This window comes from Pristis pectinata, chromosome 3 (genome assembly GCF_009764475.1).
Source record: "Pristis pectinata isolate sPriPec2 chromosome 3, sPriPec2.1.pri, whole genome shotgun sequence".
NCBI classification, from domain to species: domain Eukaryota; kingdom Metazoa; phylum Chordata; class Chondrichthyes; order Rhinopristiformes; family Pristidae; genus Pristis; species Pristis pectinata.
The window spans coordinates 71,793,374-71,820,236 of NC_067407.1; the positions used below are offsets into that span (position 1 = coordinate 71,793,374).

The 26,863-nt window shown below is 44.8% G+C and overlaps 1 protein-coding gene across 1 annotated transcript in view; it reads right to left on the bottom strand.

The window, feature by feature from the left end:
* The window catches only part of myo6a (myosin VIa), a 244,455-nt gene that overhangs the window by 30,182 nt on the left and 187,410 nt on the right, over positions 1–26,863 (bottom strand). Inside the window, 10 exon segments of the mRNA XM_052011416.1 lie at positions 3,118–3,196; positions 5,355–5,563; positions 10,196–10,346; positions 12,626–12,716; positions 14,442–14,571; positions 17,750–17,827; positions 21,521–21,651; positions 22,943–22,987; positions 22,990–23,035; positions 23,721–23,774. Coding sequence (XP_051867376.1) covers positions 3,118–3,196; positions 5,355–5,563; positions 10,196–10,346; positions 12,626–12,716; positions 14,442–14,571; positions 17,750–17,827; positions 21,521–21,651; positions 22,943–22,987; positions 22,990–23,035; positions 23,721–23,774 — 1,014 coding nt within the window.

Sequence of the window (26,863 nt, forward strand, 5' to 3'; positions counted from 1 at the left end):
CCCATCCCCTTCTTCCTCTGACCTACTCCTCCGGTTCCCTTCCCCTTCGCAATCTAGTTTAAACCCTCCTGAACCACCCTAGCAAACCTGGCCGCAAGGATATTGGCCCCCCTCAGGTTTGGGTGTAACCTGTCCTCTGTACAGGCCCCACCTTCCCCGGAAGAGATCCCAATGATCTAAAAATATAAAACCCTCCCTCCTGCACCAACTGCTCAGCCACGCATTTATCTGCCATCTCCTCCTATTCCTACCTTCACTATCGCGTGGCACTAGCAGCAATCCCAAGATCGCTACCCTTGAGGTCCCGTTTCAGCCTTCTGCCTAGCTCGCGAAACTCACTTTTCAGGACCTCATCCCTCTTCCCACCTATGTCGTTGGTAGCAACATGAACCACGACTTCTGGCCGTTCTCCCTCCCGCTCTAGAATCCTGTGGACCCGATCAGTGACATCCCGGACTCTGGCACCTGGGAGGCAACAAACCATCCGGGATTCATGCTCACTGCCACAGAACCTCCTATCTGTTTCCCTGACTATCAAGTCCCCTATCACCACTGCCTTCCTCTTCTCCTCCCTTCCCTTCTGAGCAGCAGGACCTGTCCCAGTGCCACAGACCTGGCTACTGCTGCTAGGCCCCGGCAGGTCATCCCCCTCAACAGCTTCCAAAGTGGAAAACCTGTAATTGAGGGGAACAGCCTCCAGGGTCCTCTGCTCTATCTGCCTGTTTGTTTTCTTTTTCCTTTTCCCTCCCCTGACAGTCACCCTTCTATCTACTTCCTGGACTCCAGTAGTACCTGCTCTAAGGGGGGGGGTGACCATCTCCTGATGTACAGTATCTACAAAACTCTCCCCCTCCCTGATGCTGTGCAGTGTTTGAAGCTGTAACTCCAGCTCATCAACTTTGAGCAGAAGTTCCTCCTGCCTCAAGCACTTACTGCAGATGTGGCCATCTTGGACCGCAGCAAGGTCCATGAGTTCCCACATCAAGCATCTGCAGCACACCACCATGTCCTCCATCTGAACTAAATCCTTTTTTATCCCCCTAGTTTTTCCTACTTAAATATTTATCACAGATAAGAGGTGAAACCTTACCTTTACCTACCTACCAGCTACTCACCTGCCTTGCCCCTTTACGCTGAAGCCCCTTAAGCCAAAGCCCGACCACTCTGCTCCCTCTCACTCTGCTGCGCTATAGCTAATACAGAGACCAGGCTGCAGGGTGACCTGGACTAGGCGCTCAGTATTACAGGTTATGAGATGATCCAAAACAACACACATTATTAATCAAGGAAGGTATCAGAGTAGTGTTGTATCGTGATATAGGCAATGACCCCACCAACCCTGGACATTCTCTCCCCCCTCTCATCAGGCAGAAGATATAAAAGCCTGAAATTACATAGCCCCAGGGTCAAGGACAGCTTCTATCCTGCTGTTATAAGGCAACTGAATGGTCCCCTAGTGTAATAAGATAGACCCTTGACCTCACAATCTACCTCATTATGGCCTTGCATTTTATTGTCTGCCTGCACTGCACCTCCTCTGTAGCTGTAACACTTCATTCTGCATTCCATTGTTGCTTTTCCCTTGTACTGCCTCAGTGCACTGATGTGATAAAATGATCTGTATGGATGGCATGCAAAACAAAGTTTTTCACTGTACCTCGGTACATGTAACACCAATAAACCGATTTACCAGTGGCTAGCAATGTAGAATCAGTTTGGATTGAAATTATGAATTGCAGAGAAGACACAGATGGAAGCAGTGTATAGGCCATATAATATCCTGAGGAGGCTTACAGGGTAGATGCTGAAACGTATCCACTGGTGGGAGAGTCATGTACAAGGGCACATGCTACAAAATCAGGAGCCTGTCATTTAACACTGAGGCATGTCAAGGTTTCTTCTCTCAGAGGGTGGTAAATCTCTGGAACTCTCTGCCATCAAGGGTGGTGGAGGAAAGATCATTAGATATAATCAAGGTAATATTTGAAAGATCGAGGATTTGAGAGTTATGGGGAACTGGCATGATCATATTGAATGGTGGGGTGGAGTTGAGGGGCCGAGTGGCCTACTTCTGCTCCTACTTTTGTGTTGTGCACCAGGCCCCCTCCCACTGCTCAGCCTGTTCCAGGACCATCGCAGTTTGTCCAGTCTACATTATCTATCCACACACTGCCCACATACTCCAGCAGTCACCACACATGCAACTTTGCAAGCAGCACTGACAGATGTAGGGATGTGGAATCCCAGTCCAACCCACAGAAGGGTTTCCCGTTCACCAGTAACCCACCCAGAAACAACAAAACCTCGACAGAGTAACCTCAAGGGAGTGAGTGAGTCCCATTAAAGACTCCATCTACTTTGTCCAACAGCTCTAAACTTCTCCACTGATTCACATGAACACAAAACATCAGGAACAGGAGCAGGTCATTCAGCCTCTCGCCTGCTCACCCACACAACCAGATGTGGCCAGCTTGTTACCTTAATTCTATCTTCTGGATTTCATTGCATCCCTTAATGAACTTAGGTGTTGCTCTACAGAAACAAAGGACTGCAGATGCTGGAATCTAGATGAAAAACACAATGATGCTGGAGGAACTCAGCAGGTCAGGCAGCGTCCGTGGAGAAAGGCAGGTGGTCAACGCTTCAGGGGTCAGGACCCTTCTTCAGGACTGAAGATAGGAAAAGGGGAAGCCCAATATATAGGAGGGAAAAGCAGAGCAGTGATAGGTGGACAAGAGAGGGGAGACGGGGTGGGCACAAGGTGGTGATAGGTAGATGCAGGTAAGAGATAGTGATAGGCAGGTGTGGGGGAGGAGGGGAGAGCAGATCCACCGGGGGATGGGTCAAAGGTAAGAAGGTGCTGCTCTAATTTTGAGAACACAACCACTTATTTCTGCCTTCCAAAGGAATACTCTTGATGCATCCAACTATCAAATCATGTTACCATTTTAAACGTCCAATCATCCCTGGACATTTCTAAACTGAAGCCTCACCAGATCCTGTCCTGAGGACACCCTGTGTTCATTTCTGGAGTCCACAGATCACCTTTCTGCTGCCTTGCCTGCCAGTGTTACACCTTGATGAGCCCTGCCTTTGTATCCTGATAAAAGTTCACACCTGCAGACGGCGTTCCTCTTCCTCTCGTTTCTTCCTCTCCTCCTCCTCCTGTTTCCGCTTCATCTCCATCTCTGCTTTCCTGGTTAAAAAAACACAAGGTCACTGCTGCAAGTTGTAATCACAGGTCCTCCCCAGGTTACGAATGCCTGAGTTATGGACTCCCTTGTACGAACAATCAAGTGTTTGGGAGACCGGATGGGGATGGATTTGCAGCAGGCATCTTCTGCCGGGTGGGAACGGGGCCGAGAGGTAATGTTGCAGCTATATAGGACCCTGGTCAGACCCCACTTGGAGTCCTGTGCTCAGTTCTGGTCGCCTCACTACAGGAAGGATGTGGAAGCCATAGAGAGGGTGCAGAGGAGATTTACAAGGATGTTGCCTAGATTGGGGAGCATGCCTTACGAAAACAGGTTGAGGGAACTTGACCTTTTCTCCATGGAGTGATGGAGGATGAGAGGGGACCTGATAGAGGTGTATAAGATGATGAGAGGTATTGATCGTGTGGACAGTCAGAGGCTTTTTCCTGGGGCTGAAATGGTTGCCACAAGAGGACACAGGTTTAAGGTGCTGGGGAGTAGGTACAGAGGAGATGTCAGGGGCAAGTTTTTTTACTCAGAGAGTGGCGAGTGCGTGGAATGGGCTGCCGGCGACAATAGGCGGATACGATAGGGTCTTTTAAGAGACTTTTGGATAGGTACATGGAGCTGAGAAAGATAGAGGGCTATGGGTAAGCCTAGTAATTTCTAAGGCAGGGACATGTTCGGCACAACTTTGTGGACCGAAGGCCCTGTATTGTGCTGTAGGTTTTCTATGTTTCTATTTCTGTATGTGCCTTCTCTCCCCTCCTCCTCGAGCCACACCGATCGGGGGGCTGGCTGGAGCCGAGCAGAGCTGGCAGACCTGAGCAGACTCACCCGCTCACTCACCGAGTCAGTGAGGATAGCTGGCAGCCGCTCTTTCTGCGCCTGCTCTCCCTCCCATCACGGCTGTTTCTGTGACCCTCTCCCACACGCCTGTCATTCATTTCTGACCGACAGACAGTTCAGGTGACAAACAGTTCTCAGGAACAGAACCCTGTCGTAACCTGGGGACTGCCTTTACGTTGTGAGAGGTTAGCGCAAAATCAAATAAATACCGTGAGGAAAATCTCCTGGAGTCAGTGATAGTTGGAAATTTCTCAAGATCCTAGCTAAAATGACATGACATGGTGGCAAAAATATTATTTAAGGGAATGTGCACTGTACCTACAACAAACATGCCCAATATCCACTGAACACATTCATATTCAATACCATTCTGAGAATGTAGTCACATCTCATAGAACACCACAGCACAGTACAGGCCCTTCAGCCCACGATGTTGTGCCAACATTTTACCCTGCTCTAATATCTAACTCTTCCCTCCCACATTCACATGTCATTCACATGTCATTCGTCAGCCTTGGGTATATTTTGTCATCTGTAGATTTTTTCCCCCTAATCAAACCATCTGCAGTTTGTTTTACAAAATATACCTCTTAATTATTAACATAATCCTTGTTGATCAAATTATACACTTCACTAAATGCCTCAGGTATCAAGAGGAAGGAGACACTTCACTGATTACTTCTCCTTGTGTAAATCTCAGGTGGTGTCTGGATTAAGGATGGGTTCCATTACAGTGCAGTGCCTTGGGCTGGTGAACATTGCTGCTTAGTATTGTTCCTCAGTGAGTAACTAACAGTCAGGATGGGTTCCATTACAGTGCAGTGCCTTGGGCTGGTGAACATTGCTGCTTAGTATTGTTCCTCAGTGAGTAACTAACAGTCAGACGAGACAACAAGGTCCCTCAACCCTACTCAAACAAACACTCCTCAGCAAGCTACACTGGGATTTCCCTAGGCAGACTGACAATTCTTTTGAGCTTTGTACCGTGGAGATAAATCCATGTAGCTTCAAGTCCATGGACACATGCACGTACTTAATGTACCTGGTGGGTCACAGGGCCTACTTATAGAACATAGAACAGTACAGGACGGGAACAGGCCCTTCTGCCCACGATGTTGTGCCGAACTAATTAGGCTAATGATGTTTCATTAAATTAATCCCTTCTGCTTGCAGATGGTCCATATTCCTCCATTTTCTGCATATTCATGTGCCCCTCTAAGAGCCTCTTAAGCGCCTCCACCACCAACTTGTGCTGTGTGACTCTACACACAGTTACACCACGTGGGTACGGTCATTCTACAGCATACTCACAACCGCCGGTCTTCCTCCTCTTGCTTGCGACGTCGCTCCTCGTCCGCACGCCTCTTCTGCTCTCGCTCCATTTCCTGTTGGATGATCCGCAGTCGCTCGGCTTCCTCTTCCTCCTGTTTCTTCTTCTGCAGCGCGCCCAGAAGCTGCTCGGAACGTTTCACCAGCCCTGCGTACTCCTTTTCAATCTCATCTCGGGTCATGACTGTGCGCTGAGGAAAACAAACAGGAGGAGGGAAGTTCCATTTATGAGTTAGTTTTACTTAGGCAGCGCTAGGTGAAGGCAACCTGGCAGTACACGTTGCTGACTCTGAATAACGTGAACACAAGGCCAAACTGTCCACCTTCTCCAAGCCCTGACACCCTGGTCTTCCCTTTGTTGCTGTTATCAGGAAGCCTGAGCTGCAATATCAGCTCTTCTCCAGAGGGTTGTGGAGCCTTGATCATTGGGTGTAATCTGTCATTTTTGAAAGATCAGTGAATTAAGGCTATGGGGAACTGGCGCAAAAGAGCAATATGAGACCTGGGGCAGATCAGCCATGATCATATTGCATGGTGGGGCAGGCTTGAGGGGCCAAGAGGCCTATTCTTGCCACTATTTTCTTGTGCTCTTTCTAATTCCAGAAACAATGGCAGGGCAACTGAGGCCAGTGAAAAAGCAAGTAATTATTTAAATGAAATGAGATTTCAAAATGTTGCAATACAGATGGTCCTGGTACATGAAACACAAAAGATTAATATGCAGGCACAGTAAGTAATTAGGATGATCTAAAGGATCGTTGGTCTCAAGTGCATTGGGTATGCAGTATTAAAAGTAGGGACATTTTGATACAACAGTACAGGGCGCTGGTGAGACTGCACTTGGAGCATCACTTACAGTTTGTACATCCACAGAAGGATATACTTGGATTGCAAGTAGTGTTGAGATGGTTCACTAGGTTGATTCTTGGAATGAAGAGGTCATCTTATCATGGAAGGTCGAACGGGTTGGGCCTATTCTCATCAGAGTTTAGAAGAACGAGAGGTGATCTTACTGAAATATTATGATTCTGAGGGGGACTTGCAGGGTGGATGTTGAGATGATGTTTCCATCAGCAAGGGCACCTCGAACTAGGAGCAGTTTCAGAATACAGGATCACCAATGTAAGATAGAGGTGAGAAGGAATTTGTTCTAAGATGGTCATGAATCTTTGGAATTCTCTATCCCAAGGAGGTCCAGAATCATTGAATATGTTCAAGGTGGAGACTGGAGTTTAAATGTCAGAGGAGGAGGAGAGTGTGGGATAATTCTACCTCTTCCATTATTGTCACTTTAGCATTTCTTTTTGCACTACTTCTGTTTGCATGACTATACTTTGCACCATTCTGTTGTTTTGCGCTCATTCCTGTATTTATTGTTGTATTTATTATTACCACATGCACTGTTTACTCTGTGATCTTCATGCGAGCAAGGAATTTCATTGCACTCTGGTGTATATGACAATAAACTGATCTGAATCTTGAGACCTTGACGTTATTGAATAGCACAACAGGCTCAAGGGGCCAATTGACTGCTCCTTCTCCTGCTTCTTACAGTCTTGTGTAAAACTTACATCATTCAGCTGGGTCTACAAGAGACCTGTTATTAGCCAAAGCACTATAATGGGCCATTGTCTTACTGATCCATCCTCCTACCTAGAGGTTCTTTGACAACTAGTAACTGGAACAGAAAACAGAATGAAGGCAAGAAAATAACATGCCCAAGCTGCCCACTCACCTTCTATCAGTCACAGTCCAGGCTATATATGTGCAAGGAATATTCAGACAAAATAAAAGGTATACTAAAGGCAGTTAACTTAGGCAGAGAAAAATAAAGGAAAGAAACTCGGTGTCCGTGGAGTTTGAAGTATGAGAGTGAGAAAGGTCACACCTGCAATACACAGATTACACAAACTTTGCTCAGTTTGGCCCACTGTGATTATTGGATTCTAGGTGAATGCTGATAATATGATGGGAGTTTCTTGTGAGCCAGCAAAGCATCTCAAGTCAGCTCTCCTGCAGAAGAGCACAGAGAGATGTGTGGCAAAGTCACTCAACAATATTACCCCTCTGAGAGTCCACCACACAATGCCAAATGAACGAGGTTGCACCCACTGCATCTCCACACACAGGTTCTTGGACAGTACCATGGATGGTCCGAGGGCAGGTGGTAATAGTCAGCACTCAGTTCACCAACCACTGTCAACCTCATCCCTTCACAGTAATTATAAGGAATATAAGCACACCGGCACTAAAAAGTGCACGCAAAGGTAATTAAATTTGGCTGCTTTGACAAAGCCCTACACAAGCTCAAGGAACAGCATCTCGTATTCTATCTTGGTACGTTACAGCCCTTAGGACTCAGCACTGAATTCAACAATTTCAGATAACCAGCCTTCCGCAACTTGATACAAGATCATTAACTTGTAATGTTACTCAGTTCTTTCACTACAGGTGCTGCCTGACCTGCTGGGTACTTCTAGAACTCTTATCTCAGGTTTCTAGCCCCTGTAGAAGGTTGCTGTAGGTTACAACAGGACATTGATAGGATGCAGAGCTGGGCTGAGAAGTGGCAGATGGAGTTCAACCCAGAAAAGTGTGAAGTGATACACTTTGGAAGATCGAATTTGAAGGCAGAATACAAGGTTAATGGCAGGACTCATAGCACTGTGGAGGAACATAGGGATCTTGGGGTCCATTTCCATAGATCCCTGAAGGATGCCACACAGGTTGATAGGGTTGTTAAGAAGGTGTATGGTGTTGGCCTTCATTAGTCGGGGTATTGAGTTCAAGAGCTACAAGGTAATGTTGCAGCTCTATAGAACTCTGGTCAGACCACACTTGGAGTATTGTGTTCAGTTCTGGTCGCCTCATTATAGGAAGGATGTGGAAGCTTCAGAGTGGGTGCAGAGGAGATTTACCAGGATGCTGCCTGGATTGGGGAGCATGTCTTATGAGGATAGGTTGCGCAAGCTAGGGCTTTTCTCTTTTAAGCAATGGAGGATGAGAGGTGACTTGATAGCAGTGTACAAGATGATAAGAGACATAGATTGAGTGGACAGTCAGAGACTTTTTCCCAGGGTGGAAATGGCTAACATAAGGGGGCATAATTTTAAGGTGATTGGAGGAAGATATAGGGGGGATGTCAGAGGTAAGTTTTTTCTTACACAGAGAGTGGTGGGTGCGTGGAACGCACTGCTGGCAGAGGTGGTGGAGACAGATACATTAGGGACATTTAAGAGACTCTTAAATAGGCACATGAATGAAAGAAAAATGGAGGGCTACGTGGGAGGGAAGGGTTAATTAGATCTTAGAGCAGGATAAAATGTCGGCACAACATCGTGGGCCGAAGGGCCTGTACTGTGCTGTAACGTTCTATGTTCTATGCTGTTCACAGTTCCAGCATTGTTTCCTCTCCAAGAGGAATCAATTGTAAATATGATGCCTTCAACATCCTCTCCCAGCTGAGACCCACAAATCAGTCAGTCTTTCCTCATCTTAGAGCATAGAACAGTATCACCCAGGAACAGGCCTGTCGACCCACCATGTTTGTGCCAACCATGAGGTCAATCTAAACAATCTCATCTCCTTACACGTGGTCTACATTCCTCTATTCCCTGCTAGTTCATGTGTCTGTTTAAATGCCTCATAAATTTGCTATTGTGCCACCTCCCCTGGCAGCGCATTCTATGAACCTACCACTCTCTGTGTAAAAGAAAAACTTGCCTCGCAAATCTCCTTTAAACTTAAACCTATGCATTCTGGAATTTGACATTCCCTCTCTGAGAACAGGATTCTGACTGTCTACCCTATGTATGGCTCTCAAAATTTTATAAACATCTGCCAGATCTCCCCTCAGCCTCCAACACTCCAGAGAAAACAACCCAAGGTTATCTAACCTCTCCTTATAGCTAATGCACTAACCATCGACATCCTGGTGAACCTCTTCTGCACTCTCTCCAAAACCTCTACATCCTTCCTGCCTTGTAGTGACCAGAACGGGACAGAATACTCCAAATGTGGCATAACTGAAGTTTTTCTTTTTCACAGGTACAACATGACTTCCCAACTTTTATCCCCAAAACCCCGACCAATGAAGGCAAACATGCCGTACACCTTCTTTACCACCTTATGGCTTCTTTCGGGGAGCTATGGACTTGCACCCCAAGATTGCTCTGTACATCAGTGGTCCCAACAGTTCTGCCATTGACTGTATATTTTCCTCTTACATTTGACTTCCCAATATACAATAATTCACTCTTGTCTGGACTAAACTCCATCTGCCATTTCTCTGCCCATATTTCCAACTGATCTATATCCTGCTGAATTCTTTGACAACCTCCTTCACTATCCACAACTCTGCCAATTTTCGTATCGTCTGCAAACTTACTAATCAGCCCACCTACATTTTCATCCATGTCATTTATATATACGTCACAAACAACAGAGGTGAGAGCACTGATCCCCGCTGAACACCTTCACCCTTTCCCTTCTCTGCAACTTAAAACGTGCCTGTTTTATCGCTTTTCCAGTTCTGATGAAAGATCTTCAACTTGAGATGTGAACTGTTTCTCCCTCCACAGATGCTACCTGACCTGCTCAGTTTTGCTAGAATTCTGTTTTTATTTGATATTGAGCAGTTATTGGGAGTGTGGTGCTTTAAGCAGATACATCACCCCTCGCGATTATTGGTGCGGGGGGCTGGGGCCAGCTCTCAGACCACCAATCTCAAGCTCCCTTCCCCTCTCCACCTTCTGTGTGCACACACTGAAGACAATCCAAACCGTAACAGAAGTCGCCAAAACCCCACAAATTCAAACATTTACCTTGAGTTTGCTCACAAATGCATCTATCGATGAATCCAAATCCTGGACTTGTTTGCTCATCTCAGCCTTGCCCTCCTTCAGGGCCTTCACTACCTCGGTCATCCTATTGACGCGCTGTTTCAATGATTTCCCCTTCACCACACCGTCAATGCTGTAATGAAGAGAACGCAATTACTGCCAACAACACTGCCATGATGATAAGCGAGGAGCCCTGCACACAAACTGCAAAGCCAAGAGTGAAAGGAATGTACGTTACAACACAACCACATCGGATACAAATATCAAACCAGAGCATGCTGAGGATACTCAGCTGGTCAGGCAGCATCTGTGGAGAGAGCAACAGACTGAACATTTCAGGTTGATGACCTTCCATCAGAATTAGTGAAAATCTAAAGAATTATTTTGTCCCAGAAAAAGGGTGAACAAAAGGGAAGGTCTATGATAAATCAATAAAAGCAGTGAAGGAACTGGGTGAGAGCGCAAAATAGAGGCTAGTAAGACAAAAGGTAGACTGCAGAAGCTAGAAGTTGGACAAACAAACAATCTGCTGGGGAACTCAGTGGATCAAGCAGCATCTGTGGGGGAAGTTGGGGGAGGGGAGGCAGTGTCAATGTTTCTGGTCGAAAACCTGCATCAGGAACTCTGGAGAACTAAACACCAGAAGATGAATGAAATTGACTAATTACAAATAAAGAGGGGCAAAAAAACAGATGCAAGGCTACAGTGGGTGATTATTGAATCCAGTGTTAAGCCTGGCTAGAAGACGAGATGTTGATACTCAAGCTTATTTTGAACTTTGTTAGAACACTGTAGGAGGCTCTACTTTGTTATGAGTTTGAGGAGATTTGGTGTGTCACCAAAGACTCTTACAAATTTCTATAGATGTACGGTGGAGAGCATTCTGACTGGTTGCATCACCGCCTGGTATGGAGGCCCCAATGTACAGGACCGGAGGAGGATGCAGAGGGTTGTAGACTCAGCCAGCCTCAAGAAGGCAGCATCCATCACTAAGGACCCTCACCATCTAGGACATGCCTTCTTCTCGTTACTACCATCAGGGAGAAGGTACAGGAGCCTGAAAACACACACAATGATTCAGGAACAGCTTCCTCCCATCCACCATCAGATTTCTGAATGGTCCATGAACACTTCCTCGTTATTCCTTTTTATTTGCATTATTTATTTTTGTAATTTATGTCCTTGCATTGGAATGCTCCCGCAAAACAACAAATTTCACATCATTATGTCAGTGATAATAAATCTGATTCTGATGCTGAACAGTAGGACAGAGAATTAAAGTGACAGGCAACACAAGGCGCTGTATCTCCTGTAGGTGCTTGAACATGCCACATGCAGCAAATAGATGTGGAGATTTTCCTGCATCATCGGCCTGTATTTTCCTCCCCACAGATGCTGCCTGATGTGCTGAGTATTTGGGGCAGTCTCTGTTTCTATCTCAGATCTCCAGTGTTTTACTTTTGGATTATTATATAAGTTTCAGCGATAATAAATACATCAGGACATTTAGGTGAATAGGTTTATTGTCCAGAACTTTCATAGAGTGCAATGATTACATCTCCAACAACCACGATTTTGACAGAAAATGAGCAAAACACACTGTAAGTGATCCAGCACCTTCCAGTTGTTGTTTTGAAAATCATGATACCCTATATCTGGTTTCAAGAAATCGACACTCATTTCTACATAGAACCATACATGTAGCATAGAAACAGGCCCTTTGGCCCACTGTGCCTATGCCTGCCCATACTAATCCCACTTGTCAGCATTAATTCCAAATCCCTCTGTGCCCTGCTCATTCAAGTACCTGTTAAGATGCCCCTTAAATGTTGTTCCTGTTCCTGCTTCCTCCAACACCAGGTAGGCTTTTCTTTTATCTACATCCTGATGGAGGTTTATAAAATTATAAAACTATGAGAAGCATAGATAGAGTAGACATCTGGTATCATTTCTCCCCCCCTCAGAGTTGAAATGTCTAACACTAGAGGGCAGGCGCTTAAGGTGAGAGGAGGAAGTTCAAAGGAAATGTGCGGGGCAAAAGTTTACATGGAGAGTGGTGGGTGCCTGGAATGCGCTGCCAGGGGTAGTAGTGGAGGCAATACGATAGTGGCGTTTAAGAGGCTTTTAGATAGGTACATGGATATGCAGAGAATGGAAGGATATGGACTACATGCAGGCAGAAGGGATTAGGTGTCATTAGCTTAATTCGTTCAGCACACCATCGTGGGCCATAGAGCATGTTCCTGTGCTGTACTGTTCCATGTTCTATCCTATCCGAGAATGTGCTTCTAAAACCTGCTGAAACACCACAAATGGATTTGGAATTACAGAAATAACTCTTGCTCAGTCCACAGCTATCTAGAGATCAAAGAAATTGACCACTTCAGCCCATTTATAAAGTGAATCACTCACCGTGGCTTATGCTTTCTCTTGCATAACCACATGCGGACAGTCTTCTGCATCTTAATGCAAGCAAGCGCTCGGTACTTCATCTTGTTCTTCACTGTAGCAATAAATTGAGAAAATACCTTTTAATAAATTGTGTTTAATCCCACATCCACTTTTTTTCAACATGAAAGAACAAGTTTGATTAATAGCAAGTATAACTTGAATTTAGTTCAATTTTAATCAGTATAAACTTGGATTAGATTCCTCAACAAAATTCACATGGCACAACAGCTGGATACTACTCATTAACATCTGATACAGACCAATGGGTGAAAGCGTCCTCTGTTTAAATGCAAACATTATTCCTGAAACAACTAGCAATTTGAGACTAGTTTCCGAGATATTCCCAGCGTAGAGGTACTACCAGCCGGGTGGGAATGAGCAGCCTCACTCAGATGGATCATACAGTGACCAGTGTGAGAAATGGGAAGTACTGGTAGGAGCAGAAGGGAACCTGATGGTTCAATAGCAGAAAAGAAATTGCATCTTAACTTTCTAGTGGTGTACAAGTTACAAAACACCATGTGGCCAAAAATGACCAAGTCCTACTATCCAACACTGCCACCCCTTGTAGTATTACTGCAGCCTTTTAAAGAGAACCTGCAATGCAACATTTAGCAGGGAAGGAGAGGAGAATTGTTGGCATTGAAAATTTAGTCAAACTCCTTCATTTTTCGTTAGTTGAAGGGAATTTAAGTGGAGGCACAAGGCAGCAGTGTGGTGGAAACTCTCTACTTGCCTGGATGAGTGCAGCTCCAACAACACGTGATATCTAGACAAAGCAACCCTCTTGTTTGGCACCCCATCCACCACTCAAAACATTCCTTCCTTCCACTACTGGCCACAGTTACTGCAGTGTGCTGCCATTCACCAAGGCTTTTTGACTTCCCAAGTGGCCAAGGAATTTAAAATGAGGGATATGTGGGAGGAAGGGGTTAGATAGTCTTAGGCAAGGTTTAAAGGTCGGTACAACATTGTGGGCCGAAGGGCCTGTATTGTGCTGTACTGTTCTATGATTCTATGACACAAGGAGACCATCACCTTCTTTGAATCACAGATCCATCATTGCTGGGTTAAATCTGTGAAGCTCACTACTTGACATTACTGTGGGAGCATCTTCACCACATGGGTTGTAGGAGTTCAAAGCAGCCTCACAAGGCATAGAGAGCATATACAGCAGAGAAACAGGCTCTTTGGCCCACCAAATCTGTGCTGACCATCAACCACCCATTTCCATTGATCCTTCACCAACCCATTTTATTCTACCCACATTCCCATCAACTATCCCCTGATCCTACCACTCAATTATATACTAGGGGCAATTTACAGTGACCAACTAACCTACCAAGCCGCAGTCCTTTGGAATGTTGGAGGAAACCAAAGCACCTGAAGGCAACCCACGTTGTCACAGGATGACCATGCACACTCCACACAGACAGCATCCGAGGTCAGGATTGAACCCGGTCACTGGAGTTGTGAGGCAGCTGTACCACTCTGCTGCCCCAAAGCAACTAACAATAGGTGTCAATGCCAAACTGGTTGGCAATGGTCAAACCAACAGAATGAAAAATAAAGCAACAAGAACAATGAATGGTGGAAATATTCAGAAGAAAGTAAATAAGAAATATGCTTGATGACATCACACCTCATAATCATTATCATATTAATTTCCAGAGTTACCTGCCATGACCAGATCTAGAAACATATTTTAAACATATTGCAGTTGTGGTGTGCAGCTATATGTAAAATTAGGTCAGCCCCACTGGAACATTGGACCTACATTTGATGACAGACAGTGCACACCACTGAACCTTCTTCCACCGGCTGCAGATAAGCCAGTGATTCACACGTTTCACCAACACCGCCAGATGCTCCGGATCGGATTTCATGATCTGATCGAACTCTGCAAACTGAGCAAACACAATTCAGTGAAAGTTAGCAAGATAGAGCGCTCAATGCATGACCATCTTCCCTTTCTCTTTCAGATTCTGACTGACCTGGTGTGCAGTCCCATAACATTTTCTTCTGCCAACAGCTTTCAAAGCACTCACCAACAATAATGTGAATTGCCATCACAAAGTTAACTTTAAAGCTAATACACGAGTATTGAGAGACAATTCAGAGACTCTGGTTGCCCCATTATACAAAGGATGTGGAGGTTTTGGAGAGGGTGCAGAAGAAGTTTACCAGGATGCTGCCTAGATTAGAGGGCATGTGCTATAAGGAGAGACTGGACAAACTTGGGTTGTTTTCTCTGGATCATCAGAGGCTGAGGGGGAGATCTGATAGAAGTTTATAAAATTATGAGAGGCATAGATAGGGTAGACAGTCAGAAATCTTCTTCACAGGATAGAAATGTCAAGTGCTAGGTGACATATACTTAAGGCCAGAGGGAGAAAGTTTGAAGGAGATGTGTGGGGCAAGTTTTTTTTTACACATAGTGGTGGGTGCCTGGAACGGGCTGCTGGAGGGGACTGGTGGAAGCAGATATGATAGTGGTGTTTAAAAGGCTTTTAAACAGACACATGAATATGCAGGGAATGGAGGGATATGGATCATGTACAGGTAGAAGAGATTTAGTTTAATTCGCCAACGTGTTTGGTGCAGACATCATGGGCTGAAGGGCCTGTTCCTGTGCTGTACTGTTCTATGTTCTAATTGCAGAACTGTGCAACACCAATGGTGTCCTGTTGGCCCAGCACACCTCTGTTGGCTGTTTACATAGCTATCAAACTTGCTCGACCTCTCTGCTTTTCTCTTTATCCTGCAATTTTCTCCTCTTCGAGTAATCCAATTCTTTTCTGGAAGTTACTCCTGAACCTGCTTCCATTACCCTTTCCACACACTGATTACTAGGTCATGATAATCCATTGGTGTGAAATTGTCTTAATCACAGTTTTGTTTTTAAATTCAGTCTTAATTAAGAGGTTGGCCCATGAGGTGTGTATTATATTTAACCCCTGCTCAGAGGTGTAGCCAGCTGACTGAACAATGGGATGACCAACCTTATTGGATTGTGCTGGGAACTCGAGAGATGAAAGATTAATCTCAAGGCAGACTATTATTGACAACCTGAGCCAAAACAACATTGAACCATTAAAAGGTGTTTTATTTTAAAGTTGATCTTGAATACTTTTGATTAAGAGTTCTAAAAACATCACACCTTGGGGAAAGAAATGGGTTTCTCTGACTTAAGGAGACCTAATTAGTTGATTTATTTCCGAAGTTCTGGTATACTGAGAGCACAAACATAGCAGACAACTAATGAAGAGACAGCATTTAGAGGTAAATGCTCATGTAATTTTTTTTTCCCCAACAGACCTGGCCTGACAGGCATGGTTGCCTGGGTGCACAAACTATTGGGTGTAAAGGAAATATTTTGTATTCTTGTTTAATTTCTATAGATGTCAGGAAGCTTGGCAAAAAAAATACTGCTAACAACTTCATCCAGCAGCTGGAGTGTCATGCGGTTCTAAAGGCCTGACACAGTTAATATTTTGAGACCTTGAAATTATACATTGGGACATAAACTAGCAAGCACTTAATGCCATTATATGAAACATCTCCCTTAGGGGGATTATCCCAAATGCATACGATTCAAAATTGATGAGTTATTTCCTTTGTTAAAATTACACATGGCAGAACAAATCCCAGCACTGCCCTTACGTTGTCATTTTATGTTCTTTGCCTGCCCAAGGGAAGATGAATATCCAATGAATTACAAGCTCCATCACTTATTAACCTAATGTACATCTAGTATTTCACATTTACTTTTGAAAACTCCAACAATTAGACAAAACGATACCAGCTCTATTAAAGAATGGATGGGAACATACATCTATTCCTTATCTGCTGCATAAAAACAAGGAGCTGGATTATGTTTACCCATGGCTTGGTGGAGAACCAACAACAAGCCATGTTCACCGGTCAGTTTGTCTCTGACTTATGGCCCAGCCACATTGAAGGTCAGAGATGCATCTGACCCATATTTTTATTTCAGAAAATAAACTTTATTCAAAATAAAAATATATATGCAAAAGAATAAACACAGTGCAAAGCTCTTTAAATTCCTAGTGTCATTTGGCCAATTCATTCAGTAGTGTTAGCACATTTTTTTTTAAACTTATGGCACCATTGCCACTCATGTGGCCCCTGGGGTAATACACCCTTCTGTTGTGTGAGGGACTTCTCCACTGGACCCAGCTCCTCAAAGTCCAGTAGCAGAAGGACCCCAGACTGGTCTTTCATCACAGAGCTCCCCCCCGACCCCCACCCCCCCCACCCCCATTGATAGACTCTGCCCTATCCCGGGATAGAGCAGAAATAGTGAGCAAAGGAGTCAAGTGCACAGGGTGCACTCCTCACATTTATGGCAACCTCGAGTAAATGGCGTGGGTTTGTTTTCCTTTACTTACTTCATCTTTAGGCTCTTAAATGAGTTCTAGAAGGTTAAGCTACCTTTAGTATTATATTTTTCAGTAATTTCTTATTTATTTGAATTCTTTTTAAATGTCTCTGAACGGAGCAGACATGTTTCAAGAGTTTAAAAGCCTTTGAACAGCTATAGGTCAAACAACCATCAGGGCATTGCTGGGAAGGGCGTCATGGACGTTCTGCAATGGCAGTGACAGTCAGGTCTCGAGGGTGATTGTTACTGGAGAGCTGCAGATATTACACACAGCCATGGGAAACAGACAGGGAGGAGTGTGGCAGGATTGACCACAATCCAACCCATTCTCTTTGTATACATTACAGGAAAATAAGTAACCACAAATTCAACTGAAACAAAATTACCAACTGCTCAGTTTTTCCCTCAAACCTTTCTCAAAGTTTCTTGGCTTTAACTGGAGAAAAGGAAGACATTCTCAGTCCCCTATATAGTTACTGTCTGCTCTGCGATGGTTTGGCACAGGGAACCAGATTCCCAGGTCTTCAGCTCTACGAGTTGCACTGACCACATTCATCGACCGGATCAGAAGAAGCCACCATTAGATTCTGTCTAATTGCTAGGCAAGTCTGCAAATTCAACATCATTACAGAGGAAAGCAGATTCCAGTTCAGAAAGTTTCAGTGACAGGGTTTTCTTACCTTGCCAGGTCGGAAAAAGACTTTGGTAAGACCAAACTTGTAATCATTTTCATTGAGACCCAAGGCTTTGAACAGTGCCTAGGAAATGAGAGGGAAACATAACATGTTATGCTTAAGTTGATAAACAGCAAAGGCTGCCTGGAGCCTCATGAGGGTAACTCTGAATGGCATCACTCACTCTCAACTTTGCTCGTGTTCCTTCCCTGATCAACTTAGTTCATGGAGTCATAGAGCACGGAAACAGGACTTTCAGCCCAACTGGTCAATAATGACCAAGATTCCCATCTAAGCTAGTCCCATTTGCCTGCGTTTGGCCCGTATCCCCTCTAAACCTTTCCTATCCATGTACTTGTCCAAGTACCTTTTAAATGTTGTTAATGTACCTGCCTCAACCACTTCCTCTGGCAGCTCATTCCATATACTGAACTCCCTCTGGGTGAAAAAGTTGCCCCTCAAGTTCCTGTTAAATCTCTCCCCTCTCACCTAAACCTATGCTCTCTAGTTCTTGATTCCCTAACCCTAGGAAAAAGACTGTGTGCTTTCACCCTATCTATGCCCCTAGTTTCTCAAATGAGAAAAACAGAACACCATGACGTGGAGGCCCAATTTGCATGGAATTTGCCTTGTAAATATCTAACTTAACTTTCACTGAATTTAATTAGATCATTTTATGTCTTTAGATGATCACAACGCACTTCATGGATGACCAGTTACTTTTACAGTGCAGTCAATGTTGTTTCATGGATCACTGCGACCAACTTGTATACAGCAAGGCCCCTCAAGCACCAAGTACCCTGATTCTTTTTCTAAGTGATGCTGATCAAGGGGGAAAACACAAGAAAAGATATGGAAGAACTCCCCTGTTCTTCTACAACTACTGCCTCAGGATTGAGTGCATTCACCTTAAAGGGCACCTTCCAAAGGACAACAACAACAGTGGAGAACTGTGCTCGACTAAAGCCATTGTAAAGTTGGTTGTTGACATGAAACCTGCTGACCTAGATGATCAGGTTACTACTATGTATAGGAGGGATGGAGAGCAGAATGTTGTTATAACTCACCCAAGTGTTTAATTCCTTGATGTGATATGTGGCCCCATCAGTGATGCTAAGCTAATCTTGCCCTGTTAAATACTCACACATCTCCATAGTCTGGTGGCCTGGGATCAGGGTCATGAATCCCAATTGATTTTTCCCGTGAAGAGACTCTTGAGCCTGGATTGGATTGTCAAGGGTGACTGGGAGATCCAGGGGCTAATTAATTATGAATACAAGGTGATCTCTGATTGGAAATTCCATCATACCTCAAGGGGATAAAAGGCAGCTCTTTTAGTCCTGTAGGTTGAAGTCTATCAGAAAACCCGTAACCTAAAGAACAGATGGCGGATGGAAGGAGCCCAGGAGAACCGGCAACTCACTGATGATTATGATGTGCTCACATTCTCTGGTGTTGCCAAGACCAGTTACAGACCAAACCTCCACAAACTGACTCCACTGGTGGTCAGGCGTAGACCAGAGCTCATCAGGGACAGAGTCGTCAGCAAGGAGTATTTCCAACAACTCTTCAAGCAACTCCTGGCACCAATGTCCTTGACTCCATCCTACAGCAACTTATCCAATTCTGTCCAGTCTCATCACCAGTGGCTGGAAAGAACATATGGCAACTGAATTGCATGGTCCTGGGAGCAGACGGTATCCTGGCTGAAGTTCTAAACCCTGGTAGAAAGGAACTTCAGTCACGTATACACAGCCTCATCCCTCTCATCTAGGAAGAGAAGGAGATGTCTGTGGACCTGTCAGTAGACAGGGCCGATTGTTCAAACTATATCACCTCAACTCCAGAGCCAAGGTCACCCACCAACCTTGGCTGCAATACACAGGCACCACTTGTGTATGCACACATTTGGAGGTTGAGCTCCAAGTCATCATTGGCTCGTTCACTTAAACATCCAAAAGAATGGGCCTTACAATAAATATCCAGAAGATAAACCTGCCCTCAGTGCACAACACCACAGGACAAAGGTCCACAATGAGACCCCAGAAAACATGGACTTCCCACAATTAGGGTGCCACCTCCCATTGATGGAAGACATCGACAATGAGATTCACCACTCCCTCTACTTTGCCAGGATAGCCTTTGGCCACCTGAGGAAAAGTCTGTTCAACAATCAGGACCTTAAACCTGGCACAAAACCCATGGTCTACCCTGCCCTGCTATACATTTCTGATGACTACCTACAGCGGGCATCTCAAAGCACTGGGAGAGATAAAAACCAATGCTGTCTCTGCAAAATCCTCCAAATCCACTGGCAGGGTATGTGAACCAACCTCAGTCCAGTCTTACAGTAACATCCCCAGCATCAAGACTAGCTACAAATGTTGGGCAGACCACGTCATTCACAAGCTTGACACCAGACCTCTGAAACAGGTTCTCCACTCTCAATTCCACCACAGCAGGAGCTCACTGGTGATAGAGGAAACACTTAAATATATCCACAAAGCATCCTTGAACAAACATAATCCCCTAATCCCTTCACTGACTCATGGCCCTGATTCATGATTCCCTGACCCGTCACTATTTAAACTGGAGAAGCAGCACTCAGAATGGCACTGAGAATCTCAAATCTTTTTTTTATCTGGGATGCAGGAAGCCCAGTGAAAACAGAAGGCATTCACCACCTCCCAAGCCACACACACACACCCAATCAAGCACCTCTGAATCTACCTGCAACAAAGTCTGCTGATCCCACATTGGCCTCATCGGTCACAGAGCTCACAGAAACAGAGGGATCTAGGAGTACAAGTACATGGTTCCCTAAAAGTGGCATCGTAGGTAGACAGGGCAGTGAAGGCGGCTTTTGGCACACTGGCCTTCGTCAGTCAGGGCATTGAGTATAGAATATGTTGGGATGTTATGTTGCAGCTGTACAAGATGTTGAGAGGCCACATATTGAATATTGTGTTTAGTTTTGGTCACTCTGCTATAGAAAATATGCCATTATGCTGGAAAGGGTGCAGAGGAGATTTACGAGGATGTTACCTGGTCTCAAGGGACTGAGTTATGGAGAGAGGTTGAGCAGACTGAGACATTATTCATTGGAGCATAGAAGAACGCGGGGTAATCTTTTAGAGGTGCAAAAAGTCAGGAGGGGCATAGATAGGGTGAATGTACATGGTCTTTCTCCCAGGACTGGGGAATCAAGAACTAGACGGCATAGGTTTAAGGTGAGAGGGGAGAGATTTAATAGAAACCCGAGGGCAATGTTTCACCCAGAGGGTGGTCAGTATATGGAATGAGCTGCCAGAAGAAGTGGTTGAGGCAGGTACATTAACAACACCTACAAGGAACTTGGATAGCTTCATGGATAGGAAAGGTTTGGAGGAATTCAGGCCGAATGTGGGCAAATGGGACCAGCTTAGATGGGAATCTTGGTTGGCATGGACCAACTGGGCCGAAGGGCCTGTATCTGTGCTGTATGACTCTCTGATTCTCTCTGACCGGAGTGGAAGCAAGTCCTCCTCAACCTTCTGGGACTACCTACTGAGGAGGACTTTGGCTGATTTGTCTCCTTCCTCCTCCAGGAAATCCAAGGCAAAGTGCTGCACTCTCACCACATCCCAAATAGAAATCAGCAAATTATATTAAGAGCACCTAACCTTCCTGAGCAGTAAGGCTCTAATCACTCAGTGCCATCTCCTGCTAAGTCACCTGACAAGATGCTGCTTCGTACGACTACCTGAAAGAACTTTGAAACTTTAGTCTGGTCAATACCTTGCAAAAGAGCCTGGGGTCCAACCTGGAGAGCTTTGCAGGCATGAACTTCTTGTACATGTTGTAAAGTTCATGGAACGGAGCACGTGATGGGAATCCTCCTTGCATCAGGTCCAGTACAGACACCATACCTACACAACAGAGAGAGACCACTGAAAACAGCACAGGTCACACACATAACCTTTCCATCAGAGCAACTCAAATCCACGTCAACTCCAGGACTGTTCACCTTATCTTCTGAGTGTCCCATGAATAAAGCTGTGTTGACTTGAAACAAACCCAACAATCCCACTAAATTATATAAGCAAGCAAAAACCAGTAAAATGAAGCATTCAGAAAAAGCTGATCAACATGGACAATTTTTGCCTCTTGGACAGTACGGGAGGACAGAATGGGTGTGTGAATTTTGCACGGAAGTGAAGCTTGTGGGAACTGGATTGCGACAGTGTGGGCCCGAAACAAAGAATGAGACAGTTTGGTTGAGCTGCACTTTGCAGAAAGGAAAGCACAGGGAAAGTACAGATTCAACATGACGTGGGGTAGGCCGAGGCTTTGGTGGGAAAAGGCAAGTGATGGTGCAAGTGGCAGCGAGTTGAATTAGTGGAATCAAAATACCACAAGTAGACACAGGTCCTTCCCAGGTTACAAACGCCCGACTTATGGACACCCCGTACGTATGAATGAGTGTTTGGGAGACCGGCGGGATGGATCCCCCGGCTGCTGTGGGGCTGCAGACGTCTTCTGCCAGGTGGGAACAGGGCATTTCCATGTGCCTTCTCTCCCCTCACGAGCCAGTTGTGGGGGTGGGTGGAGCCGAGCAGAGCAGGGAGCGCTGAGCAGACTCACCCACTCACTGAGTCAGTGAGGCCGGCTGGCGGCCGCTCTCCCTGTGCCTGCTCACTCTCCCGCCACAGCTGCTTCTGTGACCCTCTCCCACACACTGTGGTTGCTCATATCTGACTTACAAACAGTTCAGGGTTACAGAGAGTTCTCCTGGGGACTGCCTGTACCATCAGGAATCAAAATCCATGAGTTCAGTTCTGTCATGATTAGGTTGAAGGTATTTTGGCTCATCAACGTTCAGCAGCTGAAGGTAAAGTAGAAAACCCTAGAGTGGCACTTGGATATCCCCAGGGAACATTCTGATTCACATGGGCTGTGTGACTGAGACTGTAGCACAACCAGTAGACCAAGGGTGGGACCTGAAGTACAGTGACTGGGGAGCGGATTACGTTGAGCACAACCAGACGCTGTAGGATAACAAGAACACAGCAACAGCTGGAAAGGTGGAGCAGAAAACAAATGTGCGACAGCCTGTTTGAATGTGCAGGAGGAAGAAGAGCTTGGCACTGACCGAAATACGCCAATGACACGCACCAAATCAAACCAAAAGTCTCTCAGAGCCCGAAAACAACACCTCACCTGAACACTGCAGCTGCGAGAGAATCTGTGCCCCTTCAAACTGAGACTTGTCATCTTGAGGTTGGGCTTTATGCATCGAATGAAGCTGGAGCCCTGATTAAAAAACGTGGGGTGAGCAGAGCACGTCATCACCACAAGCTCACAGCTGGCATCACTCCAGTCAAAGAGATTCTTCCTCAGTGTTTTGTAATTCCCATTATCAGCTCAGGGAAAAATCTATCTTAATTTGAGGACAAGCCTGATGCATCACTTCCCCCACTGATGACACCTCCCTCCCGACAACCCGTGACTCAACCCCCTGCTTTCCCTCCACGCATCGACCAGGAGCAACATCCCTCTCGCTTACCAGGGATACTGGTCCCACTAGACTACAGGCACAGCAGGTTTACCCAGTGCACTGTCAGCTTGAAGATAGAGAGAAGGACAGAGTGAATCATCTGCTCAATTGCAGACAAAAAGGACCTGACCAAGGAAGCATGGGCAGAAATTCCTTCTCTGAAGCACATTAATGAATTAAATGTTTCTTTGGACAATCCTGTGGTTTTTACAGACACCAGTACTTTTCAGCTATTTATTAGTGAATTTATTTAATTAACTGAATTTATTTAGTTATTAAAATAAGGACTACATTTCTAAACATTAGTTATTTTGGGAGATCTTGCATCAGTTCCTTTGAAAATTCACAATAAAGGACTGTTCCCTCCTGCCAACTGGGAAACAAAATGTCCTGTCCATATATTAGGGAACACAATCCCATTTATGTAACAGTCTAATATACCAATGAGTACTCACTGTGTCTGCGTAACTTTGCGAGCAGCAGATTCAACTGAGTCTGTGAAATAGGAAGGAAAATAAAAAATATCAACGATGTATATTTCGTGGCCAAATCCCTACTTGCATATTGGTATCAGTAGAACTTTTGGTTCAAATAATTGTATTTAACGGGGCTTACCACACTATGGTGCAAAACAGATTGGCAAGGCATTAAATTAACAATGGAGCACACAGCAATAAATTGGCCTTTCATGGTATACAATGAGCTGTGATGCTCCGTGACAAAAAGTCTTAAAAATTGTAACAGCAGCAAACAAAAAGCATATTGTGATGCATTTTTCATTGAAGTTGTGTGTTGGCACGGTGGAGGTGGAGCATGCAGTTGTACATCCTGGGGATCGTTGAGCAGCACCCATCATGAAATGACAGCCATCAGACACCCAAGCACTGCGTGGCCTGACCTTAACCCTTTCCACACCAACCTCACAAATTGGTCCGGTCGTTAACAAGTTGGGCCAAACAATGGCTCTGGGTGTTTTGTAACCCTTCTTCCACCCAGGCTGAGAAAGGAAACCAGGAAGTGGCAAGGATTGAAACTGGCAGGAGGTGGCCATCCCTGGTAGCTCAGTGCTATGGTACACGGCATTATGTTGCAACAAGCTGTGCAGGCAAGGAATCTGAGACTCAATCGCATTACACCGTGCTGAGCAGTGGGAGGAGCACAATCACCTCAACTTCCCTGGACTTGTGGGGAGAAGGAGGAAGAAACGTCATTCAGGTTTTCCTGCTCAGTCACTCCTGCTGGAAGTGCACACGGGTGGAGAATAAGTGAAGAAAGCATCGAGTTCAGGTATCACCAACTCTAAAGCTCACCCACAGTCAGTATCCAGGGAAATATAAGAAAAATGGCCATTTAATGAAGGTGCTGGATACTAGACGTGCAGTTGCTGGAGGAATGAGTTACCTGCCATCTCTGGCTGTTATCTGCTTTTGCTTTCCCAGCCTCCCAATTATTTCCTCTACTCATCCTGATTGGAACAACTCCAATCATACCAGCAGAGGCTGGTGGAACTACGCACAGCTCCAGCGACCCCGTTCAACCTCTGGTGCTGTCTGTGCAGAGTTCATTCTAGTGACCATGTGGGTTTCCCACCCTGGGGGCTCCAGTTTCCTCCCACATCCCAAAGGCATGCTCATTGGTGGTTAATTGGCTGCCATAAATTAGCCCTTGTGAAGGTGGCTGGTATGGGAAATCAAGGTGGAGTTCATGGACACATAAGGGAGAACAGGATAGAAGAAAATAGGTGGGGGAATGGGATTGATGGGATTGCTCTAGGGTTGGGTGTAGATTTGAGGGCAAATGTCTCCTATGTTGCAAAAGTAGGAGAAATACCCCAATATTAGCATTATGAAAGACTAGGAAAGTGGCAAAGACTGAAAATACATTACAAACATTTAAAAGTTCATGGAGCTTTCTGAACCATTCACAGTTCAATATTATTAGTCATTTAGTTTTGATTCATTTTTGTATTAGTGTTTCTGTCCCAAGTGCAATGATACTTAACTGCAATGAATGTAAATGCAACAACACAGGCTTGGAAAATAAACACTCAAGTGGAAAAAAGTGTTTGCCAGCAAAGGTTAATAAATTAACCTTTCTGTTCCTGGTGTGCTTTCATTTGTGAGAACAATTTGCCACCTTTCCCCTCTATAAGCTGGAAATTCCCATTTGGGACAAGTTATTCATAAAATGGAATGTTGCCAAAAAACACGGACGAAACCCCTGCTGTATTCAACAGAGCAGGCGAAAGGATCCACAGAACCGGATGTGCTTTGAACAACTGGATTCTTTCCCTCATGGTGAAGACAATAATTATCTGATTATTTTGCAAACATTAGGTCGAAATGTCTGTAGATTTAATGGTGAACGTGAACTAAATGTGAAAAACAGCCTCTGGGGCACACGTTGGGCGTCGCTTGTGATATTAGAGTAGACACACAAGGGCTATGTATTGTACAGGAAGTGTTGGTTATCACTACAAATAGTAGGCAATGTAAACTTCTGAGGCTTTGATCTGGGATCAGTCCTGTGTGGAAAGAGTTAAAATGCCATTTTAAGTGACCAGACCAAAAGGAGCGAAGGTAATGCTGTAACAGATGTGCAGTTGCTGGAGGAATGATTTACCTGCTGTCTCTGGCTGTTGTCTACTTTTGCTTTCTCCAACCTCCCTATTATTTCCTCTACTCATCCTGAATTGGAACAACTCAGATCATACCAGCAGCCTGAGGAAAAGGAGCAGGAGGCAGATGGAAAAGACCAGGGCTGAAAGTCAGCTTTACTATAAGTAGAAGAGAGATTAGAAGAATGCATTCAGAATCTCAAGCACTGGGCAATAAGAGGAGATAAATGAGCATAACAGAAACACCTTGGGGATTTTAACATCAAATTCCAGCACGTTTTTTTCTCTAGAATCTGAAATCAAGTTATTAATTATCCTTCAGAGAATTAAATTTAAAAATGCAGAAAATCATTATGTATTAAAGTGATTATTAATCAAGATTTTAATTATGCAAAACCTAGCTTGGCTTTTTTCCTGATTTGACATGTGCTGCTATAGTTTTTGGTGACGCACAACCCAATGCACACCTGGAACAATTTACATGCACTTGGTTTACAAAGACCAATATTCAGTTAGTGGCAATACCACAGTTCTGATGAGTTCAATGCTAAACTTACACTTCGGAAGGACAAAGTCTGCTTTTGAGAGGTGATGGATAAATCTTGATTGAGGAAAGGCATAGAATCTAGAAATATTAACAAGTTTTAAGAGCAGATAGACCAAGAAATACTGTAGAAAGAAAAGACCAAGCAAAACCCATCATAGGACTCAATCTCATTCCTCATCCTTAGCAGAAGTGAACCTAGTCTGACTGAGTTTTACATGCTCAATATGATCCAAGGCTTTGATAACAGACCTTTGAAATCGGTCTCTGCAAAGAGCAAGCCAAAAGTCCAAGACAGGTCCTTCAATATTCCTTATTTGAGGAGTAGGGGAGAGGAACCAAACATCACTCGAGAGTTACCACTCATGTCTAAGATCCAGCATTCATAAGACCATAAAATATAGGAGCAGAATTAGGCCATTT